Source organism: Trichoderma camerunense (assembly GCF_050948025.1).
Source record: "Trichoderma camerunense strain CBS 138272 chromosome Unknown V8C40scaffold_14, whole genome shotgun sequence".
Taxonomy (NCBI): Eukaryota; Fungi; Ascomycota; class Sordariomycetes; order Hypocreales; family Hypocreaceae; genus Trichoderma; species Trichoderma camerunense.
The window spans coordinates 220,614-234,531 of record NW_028145356.1 but is presented as its reverse complement, the minus strand read 5'-3'; the positions used below and the strand labels follow the sequence as shown (position 1 = coordinate 234,531).

Genomic DNA, 13,918 nt, shown 5'->3' with positions numbered 1-13,918 from the left:
GGGAAATGACATTCTATGGAGTCCGCTGTATAGTATATATGGGAGGCGTTGATTATTCTTCTTTTTGTTTGCGCAGCTTGGGAATGCTGATACGAAGTTTTTGTGGTTTTTAAAACTTTTTTTTTGTTTATACAGAATAGCGTCTGGACTGTGGTGCGCCCAAGTTGTAGCATCGATGTGGCTTTATTTTTTTTCTACTGTAGTTGAATAGGTACATTGTGAAATCTCTCCATTTGGATTGCGATTTGCCGTCAAGTGAATTGTTTTGTCTTCATCGATAAAAGATGCCGTGCTATTAGTATTCTGTATTCCCTTTACCCTAAGAATGTCGGCTGTCTAGATGGCGCCCCTTTACGTCCCAATTAACGCCGGATAATGCACGCTACCACTCCTTCAAACAAGCATTATACACCTATCCCAAGTAATCTCCCGTCTTTGACTAAATTCCCTGTCTATATATATAAATAAATATTCCTCTCGCTGGGGGGGTTTTGCTCTATGCTGAAGTCTTTATCTGGTTCATTTCGTACTCTCCGGCCGTACTTGATCCGCCCATCCCATCCTCAACGTCCGGATGCAATGCGTCCTCTCTTGCGCCGGGGCCCCTGTTTGAAGGGCCGGACGTGCCAGACCCGAGGATCCTGCCACCGAGGAAGAAGACGGGCTGGAGCTCGCGGTAGCGGCACCCCCACATGCCCAGGCCGACGGCGGTGGCGGAGGATGCGAGCATGGTGAACCACCACATGGAGTTGCGGGGGAGGGAGCGCGTGTAGAGGCATGTGAAGAGGAGGTGGAGGAAGTGGATGGTGAGGGCGAAGTCGGGGACGAGTTTGCTGCGCGCGACGAGGATGACCATGGCGACGGACCTGATGGTGAAGAATTAGATTAGTATTTTGCTTGTCTGTGGATGACACGGTAAAAGAAGGGGGAAAGGGGTGCGTGGTGATGTGTGTTTGGAGAGAGGAGGAAGCGTACATGCAGAATCCTCCGTTGAGGAGCCAGACAAAGGCCATGAGCCACCCTTGGGTTGTGTCGCCGCGCACGCGGTCCCAGCCGAGAATCAGGTCGAAGCTAAACGGCATGCCCGCGACCAGAGTAGTGAAGAGCATGAGGACGAGGGCGGCGAAGTAGTAGAGGGCCTGGAGGATGGCGATCTGGGAGGCGATTTTGAGGGGCGGGAGTTCCGTAAGGGCGCCGGCGCGAGGGGGTCTGCGACGGCGAGCCATTGCGATTTATGAGAGGACGGAATAGAGTGAGTCGGTTTGGTTGCTTCGAGCGTATACGTGTTAAGTGAGGGTTAATTCTATAGGGTGCGTGGAGATGGGAGTCGGATGGATGAGGCGACTTGGTGTTTCGTCGTGCATCGGTTCGGGATTCGCTGTCTTTAGTCCATGTTGAGGCGATATGGATAGCAAGTGAAGTTCCGGATGATAGTAAAGACGAGTGAAGGCGCCACGAGCATCTGCTGTTATTGGCGCGAAACAGATGCCGATGCAGACGCTGGTGATGGCACAAGGCAGATGAGAAGGGACGGGAGTTGCAGCAATGATGAATGCTTGTGCATGATACGCCGGACAGGTGACAGCTTGCCTGCAGGCCGGAATTGCGCTAGGCTGCATCAGAGCTGTTTGCGCCTGACCGCCCGCGGGATTCTGCCGGTCTTTTGATCGTCATACTTGAATGGATACGAAATAGTGCATGTACTACCAACGAACTTCATAACAGGTCGCACGTTGTTTACCTTGTCTACAACCAATTTGAGATTGCCGGGGCTGAGAGCATTTCATCTCAATTAGACACGACTGGCGAATTGTTGATGCTTCCATTGCTGGATGAGTACATGATATATCGAGCTCAGCAATAGCACAACACCGGTACCCCTCCCATCAAAGCAGCATCGTGCAAAGCCTGGTCTCGACACAAGCACTTCGCCTGCTGGACTCTCTTCAGCAGATATACCTATCAATCTCATATATACACATCTTCCCGAGCCAAAATGGGCTGGTGGCCGTTTTCCGCAGACACCCGGGCCGACGCCATCCGCACCGGCACGGCCATTCCTAACCGCGAGGAGCGCACCATATGCTGGGCCTCACGAGACGCCTACTTTGCCTGCCTGGACGCCAACAACATCATTGACGCCAACAAAGACGCTTCCGCCGCTGCCAAGGCGTGTCCCAAGCAGTCCGCTGATTTTGAGCGCGACTGTGCGGCCGCCTGGGTCAAGTACTTTAAGCAGTGGCGCGTAGCGGATCTGCAGAAGAAGAAGAGGCTGGAGGAGCTGCGCAAGCAGGGCGCTGTCGAGATGGACGTTTCGACTAGTTTTGCGCCAGAGGGGGGTGCTGGGGAGAAGGGGAAGGGGAAGGGCGACATTCAGGAGATGTTGGATCGGAAGAGAGGGAGGTGAATGGATGGTGTATGGCATGGCACTTGTGCAGTCTCACTTTTTTAAGGTGATGGAAGAGGCTGGTGGCATACTCTGTGTTTGATATAGATGCCGACGTGTACAACAGTTGTATATTTATGATGGATATTGGAAACTAAGTAAGGCAGCATACAATGATGGACTCACTCTTCTCTTTTGGAGATTTATAGACGGCACAAATTCAGCTCAACAAAAACGGTGGTTCTTTTGGAACTCGGTGCTCTCTTGTTTCCTTTTCGGTGTGCATGAGACAGTGAATTGAGAGGTAGAAAAAAAAAGATGGTACGCCACCACAGAAAATAGGGAAATTGGAGACGAATGATTGAATCAATTGGATAATAAGTAAGGAGAAAGTAAGGAGAAAGTGGCGGCTATAGAAGATGTGAATACAAAGGAAGCAAAAAAGAACAAAGACAAAAAGAGGTCGCGAGCCTGTGGCCCGCATCACGTATGGACGAACAGGGAATCGAACCCTGGACCTTTCCCAGGCGGTGTTGCAACCCGGAGGTTGCACTATGCTAAGGGAAAATTATACCACTAAACCATTCGCCCATTTGACTCGTGATGCCAGAATTCAGGCCCTAAGATTACCTAAGACGGTAGCATGGGTGGTTGAATGAGCGACTCGAGATGGTTTGTAGAGGCCGCCAAGGTGATTCACGAGCGTGTAGCTGTATCGATGTTCACATTCATGTTGAATGCCGTTTACTATGGAATACACGACCCCTGTATCTGCCATATATCATGCAGGCAAGCAATTACAGCCCGATGTAGTTCAGCCGATTCCTTGGCCTCGGTAGCCTCTGCGGCCTGCTTGGTGCTAATGTGGGCGTTTGGCCACCATCGCGGCGGCCTCACATGCTACCCTAGATCTATTTCGCATTTTTCGCGGCTACGTATTTTTGTGCCACATGGCGGGGTATGTTGATTATTCTGATTATTTCCAATGATACAGGCTTTCTATATATATCCAAATCAAGGCCTCTGCGTCATTGAGGCTGTTTGCGAACGCGGGGGGCTGTTACATGCCTCACACGAAGATGCACAGACCTTAGTGTCACTGTGTTTTCAGCAGCATCATGTGGCAAAAGTCAAGACAACATGCTTATTTCTGCAGGGATCTGACACCTGCTGTAGCATCGCTTCAGAACCTCGGATGTGAATTCACCCAAGGCGAACTGTATTCTAGGTATGCCTAGTAATACACCAAATATACGAAGTAAATGCCATCCATGAAGCTAAATTAACACGCATGATGCCCTCACCACGGCCAAGAAACATTGATATTGAACAAGCCCATCACAATCTCAGCCCCCCTGCTTCTCCAAGTCGTATTCTCTGCATATTCTCGTACCTTTTTCGCCTTTAGCGCCCTCCTGGCGTTTCACGGCTCAGCTCTGCCTGTTTCATGAAACGTCCCCCCTCTAGTGCTTTGGCCTCCTGGCGCTGCGATTGGATCGTCGCTGGCGCATCCCTGCGTCCCTTTTATCCATCAAAAAGGGAGCCAATCTCGAGCCGCGCTTGAAGTGGAAGTAAGCCAGTTTGGCGGCCGATCGTGAGTGGTGCCTCTTGGTTGGACAGGGGGGTTACAAGCAATGGTCGCATTTGAGCCTCGCCCAATCAAGCCCGACGTCCTTGGAGGCGATTGCTAGCCCGTGCGCAACCCCTGGAGAGCATGATTCACGATCCCTCGTTGAGGGAGCCGTACAAAAGGGTCTTGCTTTGGCCCTCGGGCATCGTGGATTCTCGTTTTTACGACCACGGGTTCTGTCTACCTATTCATTCCTTTCTCACGTCGCTGGCTGGCACTGCATCACTCCTTTTTTATAGCGTTCAGCTCTCTGTTACGCATTGCGTTCACTTTTCTCTCAGCTTTTGAACAGTCCTTGCTTGCCACAATACAAAGACCTGGTGTCCCTTGTTGGCTACATAAACACATCTACGCACACATCAACGCTCACGGCAACCTCGATAATCTACTCTACTCCTACTCTCGCATCTCGAAGTTGTGATACCAATAAAACCCATCATCACCATGCATTTCTCCGCCGTTTCCTCGCTCGTCTTGGGCCTCGCCACCCTCGCCGCGGCCCAACTGCCCGCTGCTGCCATCGTCAAGCAGATTGCTCCCAACGCCGAGAACTGCGCTGATACCACCGAATGCCGCACTGCTGAGCAGGCTGCTCCCTTCATTGCCCAGGCCATGTACAATTACGGGGTCTATACCACGCCTGAGATGGCCGCCATCATCGCCCTGATGGCCTTTGAGTCCGTTGACTTCAAGTTCAAGCACAACGTCTCTCCCGGCCGCCCTGGCCAGGGCACTGCCAACATGCAGATGGCCAACTTCAACCTGAAGTATGCCCAGAGCATCGATAGCCTCAAAAGCCAGGTTTCGCAGTTTACCACCACCGATGGCTTGAGTGATGATGATCTGAACCACATCCTGTCTCTCGTTCAGCCCGACGAGTTCAACTTTGGCAGCGGCCCTTGGTTCTACTCTACCCAGTGCGACCCATCCGTCAAGCAGGCCCTGTGGCAGAATGTCGATACTGGATTCCAACAGTACATGGCGTGTGTTGGTGTGCAGGTTACGGATGATCGCCTGGCGTACTTTACTAGAGCGAAGGCGGCATTTGGCCTGAACTGAGCTGCAAAGGCCCTGCGTTTGCCTTCAATACCATTAGTGTAGCAGTTACTGCCGTTGTTGTGATTAGTGTGTTTGTTCGAAGAATATATTTAGCGATACCCTCGTCAATAGGAAAAAAATAGGAAAAGAGCGTTATACCCATGTTCCTGGAAGTTATTTTTGTGTCTACGTGAATTGCTAGATTGGGGAGGCTGGCACGGAGCAGATTGCCGAAAGCTGTTGGCGGCGGATGAATCTGGCCTGCTTATAGGCCCAACAACAGAGTAACAGTGCCGATAGGGCCTAGGTTGTGCATAAACGAGCATTCGGTAGACCTGAATGCTGCCTCGTATTTGACGTGGAGTTAAATCCTTTGACTCTGGCTGTACTCCGTATCGGTAAGCGGATCTGATCCTTTTGCTCGGTCGGCCAACATCACCAAGAGCACGCAATTCTGATACCGGATAAGAGTCGCGTTGCCGGTCCTGGTTAAATAGTGAACAGGCGCGCCGACACCTTTGAGACATCCACCAATGCTATCTTGTCCATTCAATTGTTCAACTCATCAACCTTTCACAACTGCGCGCGTATTTGAGTGAGATGCCCAAGCAAAGTGGGTGCTGAGGGGTGACCTGAATTGTTGATGCACAATGGCATCTCATGTTGACATATCCTTCTTGTTCTCACTTACCTTGGCAACCTCACTTGCATTCATCGCTCTTGGCTCATACCGGCTGTGGGCTTTGCGTCATGAGTCGGTCAAAATAAAGCCGAATTGGCTCGCTGTCATTAAACCCGTAGGCATCACCCCTCGCTGTGCATTTCTTGCTGACATGCCACCGCTGACTGAATGTTGTGAAACAATAGCTCGTAGCTTTGACTCTACCCGCGATATTGCTTGTTGACTTGGCACTGAATCTGTCAGAAGGGCATAAAGAGTGGTTGGAGACTGTTTCGCGCAGTGCATCCTTGGTTGCGTCCGCCGGTTTGGTTTGGCTGTCGGTGGCAGAGCACAAGCGTTCCATTCGCCCTTCTACTCTCACGGTGCTCTATCTACTGCTCACATGTGCTTGGGATGCCTTTGCGTTGACTTACCCCGGCTTCTCTGAGATTCGAGATGGCGGCAGAACCAATGCGGCCTTGGTGGCAGGGTTTGCGTCTCGCCTTGCGATATTGACGATCGAGTCTCAAGAAAAAACATCCATATTGACCCCAAAGTACAGCAATCACTCCCCAGAAGAAACTGCCGGATTGGTTAGCTCTCTGCTTTTCTGGTGGATGAATGGATTGTTGAGTCGGGGAAACAGGAGCATCCTGCGCGGTAGTCAACTACCGCCTCTGGGTAGTAGACTGGAAGCTGAGCGCCTGCGCCGGGATATCTTGCCATCATGGGATAGTAGATGTGAGTTATAGGTTTTATGACGTATTTATAGACTTTTGTACGATTTTGACCTGCTGCAACAGCAAAACCTGAAACCATCTTGACGTTACCGAAAGTCTTGCTGCGGAGTCTTTCAGGGCCGTTTCTTTCCGCCACTTTCCCGCGTCTAGGCCTTGTCGCTTTCAGATGTTGTCAGCCTATACTCATTGAAAAGGCCGTTCGGTTTGTTCAGGGATATACGAAAGAAGATGATATCAATGAGGGATATTGGTTGATAGTGGTGGCTGTTGTCGTCTACTTGGGCCAGACGGTAAGCATCAAGCCTTCAAACCATGAGTGGAGAGCCTCAATGCCGTTGCATAAAACAAATATTGATTATTTTCATCCTAGTTCTCATCATCGATATACTTCCATCGTCTCAACAAGCTCGAGCTCATGATTCGCGGGTGCCTCACGACGCTAATTTACAACAAAACATTGGCCATCGGCTCGCACGTTTCCGATACTGGGAAAGTATTAACCATCATGAGCACAGACGTCAATGGTGCAGCTGAGGCAGGAAAGATGTTTCACGAAGCCTGGGCTAAGCTCTTTGAGCTTGTGCTTGGCATAATCCTTCTGGTTCGAGAAGTCAAATGGCTGGCTCCACTCCCTTTTATCATCATTATCTGTAAGTCGACCTGCGTGAGGCCAGACTCTTGGTGCAGTAGTAACTTGGTGGCTGAATTTGGTGTGTATCAGTTTGCTCTCAGATCAGCCGTTATGTGGCGAAAAACATTCGTTCCAGACAAAAGGGCTGGAATATGGCCACCCAGCGGCGGATATCGGCCCTGAGCTCTATCCTTGGGTCGATGAAAAGCGTCAAGGCTCTGGGAGTATCGGGAGCGATGATGGACTATGTTGAAAAGCTGCGACAAGACGAGATCAACAGCTCAAAGAGAGTTCGCTGGATGAATGCCATTTATAACGCGAGTGGTAAGCTTCGGTCCTTCTCCGTTTCGACTTCTTTGCGTGTTTTGCAGATGCTAAGATGTTGAAATAGCAAATGCTCTTGGAATTTTTGCACCGGCCGCCACCATCGTGGTGTATGCCATTGTGGCTCGCCTCCAAGGCTCACAACTGAGTGTCAGCACGGCGTTTACGACTGTTGCCATCTTGGCCCTCGTAACTGAACCTGCAAACATGATTATGACAATTGTGCCCAATGCTGTTGCAACCTCGGCCAATTTCGAGAGAATCCAAGCATATCTACTTGAGTCACCTCGTACAGACAAGCGTCGTGTTATGCCTCGACTTGCGGACGCATTGGGAGCAGATACCACAGAAGCTGCTGTAGCTCTTAATGGAGTAACAGTAGAATCAACATCAACAAAAGAAACCCTTTTGGACAACATCAATTTGGTGCTTCACCGAGGATCTATAACTGCCTGCTCTGGGCCTGTTGGAAGTGGTAAATCAATACTTGCTAGAGTGATCTTAGGTGAACTTGCGCCATCTGAAAGTTCCATTACAGTCTCTTCAGCATCTATAGGATTCTGCGACCAACAGGCGTGGCTACCAACCGGCAAAGTCAAGCAGATAGTATGCGGATTTTCTACAGCCATTGATACAGAGAGATATAATGCTGCTATTCGTGCTTGTTGTCTCGATCATGATTTGGGCACTTTCCCTGAAGGCGATGAGACTATTGTTGGCAGCCGGGGGATCAATCTTTCCGGCGGGCAAAGACAGAGATTGGTAAGACGAGAGTCCCATATCTTGTGCCGGATGAAGCTGATATCTTATGATGTATATAGGCCCTTGCGCGTTTAGTATACTCTCTTCACGACATTGTGGTATTAGACGATCCGTTTAGCGCCTTAGATGGCAACACAGAGAATATGGTTGTTGATAATTTGCTTGGACCGAATGGATGGTTCAAGAAGAATAACACGGCGGTGTTTTTGGTCACAAACTCCGGTAAGTCCCTAGTATACCTCTTCTAGTGTGTTTATATGAGGCTAACCGTTGGCAGCCCAGCATTTCCACGTCGTAGACGAGATATTGGTTCTCGAAAAAGGTCGCATAGCATCGCGAGGATCCTGGGATGCGCTGAAGTCTTCTTTATCTGAATTATCTAAATTCACATTCACAGAAACAGCGAAGAAACCGGAAGCCATTCTCAAAGCCACTAAGAGGACGTCGCAGTCCAACGCGGATGCCGAAGAGGATCTGTATCGGAAAACGGGCGACTTCTCGCTTTATTGTAAGTGTGACCACATGAAGTGCTAGAGAAACTAAGCTGATGGGATTGGCTAGCATACTATTTTAAAGCTGCTGGTGTAATGAATGTGGTTATGTTGCTTGGATGTTCGGCAGGGTATTCCTTTGGAATGTTCTTTCCGCAGTATCTACTAAAGTGGTGGACAGAAGGTTCTCCAGACCAATCGACTTATTACATGATTGGTTATCTCTTGCTCGCCGTTCTTGCTTGGACCGCAACAAATGGCAGCACATGGTGAGTCACGAGGAACATGTCAAGATTCAATTTACTTTTACCACCGGTCTGACAATCATTGTAGGAGTACAAACATCATGTTAGCCCCGAGGTCTGGTGCGGTGCTGCACCAATCTCTTCTTCGGACGATTTTTGGGTAAGTTGAACGGGAAGAGTTGGAGTAAAAGATGCTAATTCTCATAGTGCACCGCTTTTGTTCTTTTCCACTACAGACATTGGTGTTATCCTTAACAGGTATGAAGATCGACTAAGTATTTGGCTGTCTACTGAACGAGGCTGACTGCCAACTATAGGTTTAGTCAAGATATATCCTATGTGGATAGACAACTGCCATTTGCGTTGATAACTATTTGTACTCGTGAGAGACTCATTACTCCTTATTGGGAATCGCCGCATCATTACTGATACTCATTATTCTTGCTATAGAAATCTTCAAGATACTAGGCCAGCTTGTGCTCATCATCAATATTCAGAGATGGCTCGCTCTCAGTCTTCCTATTTGCGTCGTCGCCATCTACCTCATACAGAGACTCTACCTCAGGACCTCTCGCCAACTGCGAGTCCTCGAGCTCGAGTATCTGTCATCCCTCTACCAGTGGTTTTTAGAAACAGCGGAAGGTGTCGTCACAATACGATCTTTTGGCTGGTCTTTTGCAGCCGAACAGAAGAGTCTTGATGCCCTGAACTGGTCCCTTCGACCGCGTTATGCTCTCATGTGCGTTCAGCGGTGGCTGAGTCTGGTTCTTAACTTGATGGTGAACGGAATTGCGATTGCATTGATTGCTCTTGCTGTGAAATGGAGGGGGACTACGACTGGGGGAGATATCGGCGCAGCGCTCAACTTAATTCTAGTTGCTAGCACAACCTTGGTGCGACTGGTGGAGTCTTGGACGTCTCTTGAGGTGGCCCTTGGTGCAATTGCACGACTTAGAAACGTGGAGTTGTTTACTCCTCGGGAGGATCTACCTGGAGAGGATCTTGTGACATATGCTGGATGGCCGACCAAGGGAGAAGCTCACATTGCAGATCTTGATGCTTCGTATAAGTGAGTTTGCCCGAGTATAACTGCATTTACAACCACTAATAATGGCAGCTCTGATCATCAAATCTTGCACAACGTCAACATCGATATTCAGGCTGGCCAAAAGCTCGTCATTTGCGGCCGAACTGGCAGGTAAGAATCTCACAATACCAATTTCTTGTCCTTTGACGACTGACAGTCAGCATTAGCGGGAAGAGTACAATCCTCGCTGTTTTGCTGCGCTTGATCGATGGTACTGGAGTAGTCAATGTGGACGGACAAGACTTGCTTCGCACCCCTAGGTCAATTGTGCGACAGAAATGCTTTATAACCATCACTCAAGAGCCATTCTTGATACCGCAAGCTACCTTGCGTTTCAACCTAGACCCCCATTCCATCGTTTCTGATGAAATCCTTCAGATGGCCCTACAAAAAGTTGGCATCTGGTCGGCGCTTTCGAGCAGGAGTGACACACTAGCAGAAGTACTGAATAGCGAATTCTCCACACTGCCCGTGCTATCAGTGGGACAGCAACAGCTGCTTGCTATGGCTCGTGCCATAGTTCGCAAGCATGCTTTGGCCAAGTCGGATTATCCTGGTACTGATACACCCAAGCCGATTCTCCTCTTGGACGAGGCCACTTCGTCGCTTGACTCGGCTACAGAGGCAGCCATTTACGATGTTTTGGAAAGCGAATTCATCCAAGCAGGATATACGGCAGTCATTGTAGCTCATCGGCTGAGTGGGCTTGTGGGAAGGATGAGGCCAGAGAAGGATATGGTTGCTTGGGTCGCGGATGGGAGAGTGGTAAAGGTTGGTCGGTATGAGGACGCGGTCACATTTGCGGACTCGGAGTAGGGTGTATTTCTGAATCTCTTGGTGGTGTATTTTACAACTAATAAGATGTGAGGTTTCATAGTAATGTTAATGGAGCTTCTAGTGAACTAGAGGCTATGCATAGTGGCCGTGGATTTTGAAAACAGATACTTCAGACAGCATGCAAAGAGAGTGGATGACTTTGAATTAAGCTTATATGGTGACCGATATTACCGTAATTCCTAGTTTAGCTCGCACCGTGGTTCAACTATCATGCGCTCCATGTCAGCTCACGGATAAATACGAGGCGTTCAAAGGTGGGGTATCTCTATTGGCTAAGAGCCTTGGTAATCATTTTCGTATTAGCATCAGTTCGTATTAAAGATGATGTTTCGAGGCTTGGTGCTGTTCTTCTTACGACTATGAAGACTAAGCTACGGGGAGGCGCCGCGTTCATGCGGAGATTCAACTTTCAGGCTGATTACAGACTTCTCCACACGGCTAAGTTCAGGTTGGGGAGCTTCTCCTCATGGCGCCGATTTCGCGCTTGCGTATGGAGAGGGAAGAAGAAATACAAGATGGATTCGATGTGATTGAAAAGTAGAAAAGGAATCTGATAAATACGATCCGGATGATGGACAGATAGAACAATCGACAACTGACAACATACATATTCGCCATGCCATTGGTTCGCAATCCCATCTTGCCAGGGTTCAATGCTGACCCTTCCATTGTGAGGGTTGGCACGGACTATTACATCGCCACATCGACATTTGAGTGGTATCCAGGGGTTCAAATACACCATTCCAAGGACCTGGCAAACTGGGACCTTGTTGTCCGTCCGCTGAGCCGGCGGAGTCAGATCGATTTGCGCGGCGAGCCTGATAGCTGCGGAGTGTGGGCGCCGTGCTTGACACACGATGGAGAGAAGTTTTGGCTTGTGTATACAGATGTGAAGCGCAAGGATGGCTCGTTCAAGGACACGCACAACTACATTGTGACGGCGCCGGCGATTGAAGGCCCCTGGTCTGATCCCATCTACGCCAACTCGTCCGGTTTCGACCCTTCTCTATATCACGACGATGATGGCCGAAAGTGGTTCGTCAACATGACCCAAGACCACCGAGGGAGGCCGAGAACGTTTTCAGGGATTGCACTGCAAGAGTTTGATCCGGTCCAACGCAAGTTAGTTGGCCCTAGGAAGATTATCTTCTATGGCACAGAACTTGACTTAGTAGAGGGCCCCCATCTGTATAAGAGAAACGGATGGTACTATCTCTTGACGGCTGAAGGTGGCACCGGATATACCCACGCCGCGACGCTTGCACGATCGAAGAGCATCTGGGGTCCTTATGAGCTTCATCCGCAAAAGTATATCGTATCCTCCAGGGACCACCCGTTTGCGGCACTCCAGAGAGCGGGGCACGCCGATTTCGTAGACACTCCTGATGGAAAGACATATCTGGTGCATCTTTCTGGTCGACCAATTGGACAGAAGCGGAGATGCGTGTTGGGGCGAGAGACGGCTTTGCAGGAGGCATACTGGGGTGAAGACGACTGGCTATATGTCAAGAATGGCCCGGTTCCGTCATTAGATGTTGAAGTACCAGGAACGCGAGATGAGGAAGCCTACTGGAAGGAGATACGATATGATTTCCGGGACGGGCTTCATAAAGACTTCCAATGGCTGCGCACGCCAGAGCCGGAGAGGCTATTCACATTCGAGAATGGCAAGCTTGTGCTCACAGGAAGGGAATCCATTGGCTCCTGGTACGAGCAGTCTCTAGTGGCTCGGAGGCAGACGCACTTCTCTTTCGACGCTGAAACAGTTGTCGACTTTTCGCCTGAAGACGAGCGCCAGTTTGCTGGTTTGACGCTGTACTATTGCCGGTACAATTTCTTTTATCTCGCCGTGTCAGCACATTCAGACGGCCAGCGTGAAATCCAGATTATGAGATCAGAGGCATCCTGGCCCGATGGCAAGCTCACTGATGTTGGGGAGAATGCCTATTTCGCAAGTCTTCCCGCAGAGGGAAAAGTCAAGCTGGTGGCTACCATTCGCGGGAGTGAGCTACAATTCTATTACGCTCTTGTTGCCGGCGACGGCCAACAACAAGGAGAGTTACAGAAGATTGGACCTGTGCTGGATGCCTCAATTGTGTCGGACGAGTGTGGTGGACACCAGGCCCATGGGAGCTTCACCGGGTCTTTTGTCGGGGTTGCTTGCTCGGATTTGAATGGGACGGAGAAGAAGGCTACATTTGACTATTTCGTGTATCGTCCTGCGCATGATGCGACTGATCGATACGCAGTCTAGGCCTTGGGATTCGAAAAAGAACCAGATAGGAAAATATTAGTCTATAGTCGTGATATGTATTAATTACACCGATGTCACCCCTTAGTAGGCTGTCTCCGTATTTTGTCTATCCATTCCGACGATACTTCCATTAAATATGCCTATGCCTACTAGATTTATCTACATCTACTAGATCCATCATTGGTATTCTTCTTGTGCTGATCCCCATGCTAACGTCGCAGCACAGCCAGAATCTCACGTGGTGTCTAGGATTCCAAGGAGGAGTAGAAGGCGGGCCTGAACCGAACAACGGGCAGCGGCTTGGCACTCATCACGCTACGCAACGTTGGAACTGCAACCCACGAGGAAGCACTAGGCAACATTTATTTTTCTCCGCATCTGGCGTTCCGAGGGTGGTGTTTTTTCCATTGGCTGGCAAACTCGGTTGATTCGGACGATTCGGTTTATTCGGCAATTATATTGTTGGAGAAACTTGGAATTGGTCTAACATCCAACGTCTTGGCAGAAATCTAGCCTTCAAGATGCATTACCTCCTCGTTCTCCCAGAGAAGTCCTGTTTTATTCTTTACGTTCTACTACGTCAAGATGGTGAGTAAACAAGCCTTACCTAGGTGCTATAGCATCAATAGTATCCAATGGGCCAGGATATGTCTATGATCCAACATTATTCCTTAAAATGTCGGAGCCCGTCTACGACTTCCATATTGTTAGCGGTGAAACTGTAAGTAGCATCAGAGCTGGGGGGTCAACATTAATATGGCATCATACATATGTACTACAGGCTTAGACCACTGAACGGTCGCTTTCGCTTTCTAAATTAAGATCAGTGCTC

General features: G+C 49.5%; 6 protein-coding genes and 1 non-coding gene across 7 annotated transcripts; 4 read left to right on the top strand and 3 right to left on the bottom strand.

Moving 5' to 3' along the window:
- Positions 1-167: 167 nt before the first annotated feature.
- Positions 168-1,562, bottom strand: V8C40DRAFT_250805 (integral membrane protein S linking to the trans Golgi network-domain-containing protein). Its single transcript, XM_083217054.1, has 2 exons — positions 976-1,562; positions 168-866 (listed from the first exon to the last, which is right to left on the bottom strand). The coding sequence occupies exons 1-2, from the start codon at positions 1,224-1,226 to the stop codon at positions 497-499; spliced, it is 621 nt and encodes a 206-aa protein (XP_083070775.1). The 5' UTR covers positions 1,227-1,562; the 3' UTR covers positions 168-496.
- Positions 1,563-1,896: 334 nt separating this feature from the next.
- V8C40DRAFT_57454 (cytochrome oxidase c subunit VIb-domain-containing protein) lies at positions 1,897-2,507 on the top strand. Its single transcript, XM_083223141.1, has one exon. It carries the CDS (start codon positions 1,997-1,999, stop codon positions 2,405-2,407), a length of 411 nt encoding a protein of 136 aa, XP_083070774.1. The 5' UTR covers positions 1,897-1,996; the 3' UTR covers positions 2,408-2,507.
- Positions 2,508-2,562: 55 nt separating this feature from the next.
- Positions 2,563-2,942, bottom strand: V8C40DRAFT_250803 (uncharacterized protein; the record flags this gene model as incomplete). The annotated part of the gene is made up of 2 exons (XM_083217053.1): positions 2,563-2,649; positions 2,712-2,942. Coding segments are annotated over 2 exons (291 nt in total), but the record flags the coding sequence as incomplete, so codon positions are not given.
- Positions 2,877-2,977, bottom strand: V8C40DRAFT_t150. The gene has a single exon. It is a non-coding gene; the product is annotated as a tRNA-Ala (tRNA).
- A 1,381-nt stretch (positions 2,978-4,358) lies between these two features.
- V8C40DRAFT_57447 (uncharacterized protein) lies at positions 4,359-5,127 on the top strand. Its single transcript, XM_083223140.1, has one exon. The coding sequence runs from the start codon at positions 4,461-4,463 to the stop codon at positions 5,073-5,075; it is 615 nt and encodes a 204-aa protein (XP_083070772.1). The 5' UTR covers positions 4,359-4,460; the 3' UTR covers positions 5,076-5,127.
- Positions 5,128-6,171: 1,044 nt separating this feature from the next.
- On the top strand, positions 6,172-10,811 carry V8C40DRAFT_276163 (ABC transporter type 1, transmembrane domain-containing protein; the record flags this gene model as incomplete). Its single annotated transcript, XM_083220814.1, has 15 exons — positions 6,172-6,205; positions 6,247-6,456; positions 6,519-6,745; positions 6,826-7,105; positions 7,177-7,410; positions 7,478-8,172; positions 8,232-8,394; positions 8,450-8,680; positions 8,734-8,932; positions 8,997-9,068; positions 9,116-9,166; positions 9,226-9,290; positions 9,359-9,977; positions 10,026-10,106; positions 10,163-10,811. The coding sequence occupies 15 exons, from the start codon at positions 6,172-6,174 to the stop codon at positions 10,809-10,811; spliced, it is 3,810 nt and encodes a 1,269-aa protein (XP_083070771.1).
- Positions 10,812-11,196: 385 nt separating this feature from the next.
- V8C40DRAFT_250798 (glycoside hydrolase family 43 protein) lies at positions 11,197-13,171 on the top strand. Its single transcript, XM_083217052.1, has one exon. The coding sequence runs from the start codon at positions 11,449-11,451 to the stop codon at positions 13,084-13,086; it is 1,638 nt and encodes a 545-aa protein (XP_083070770.1). The 5' UTR covers positions 11,197-11,448; the 3' UTR covers positions 13,087-13,171.
- The last annotated feature ends 747 nt before the right edge of the window (positions 13,172-13,918 follow it).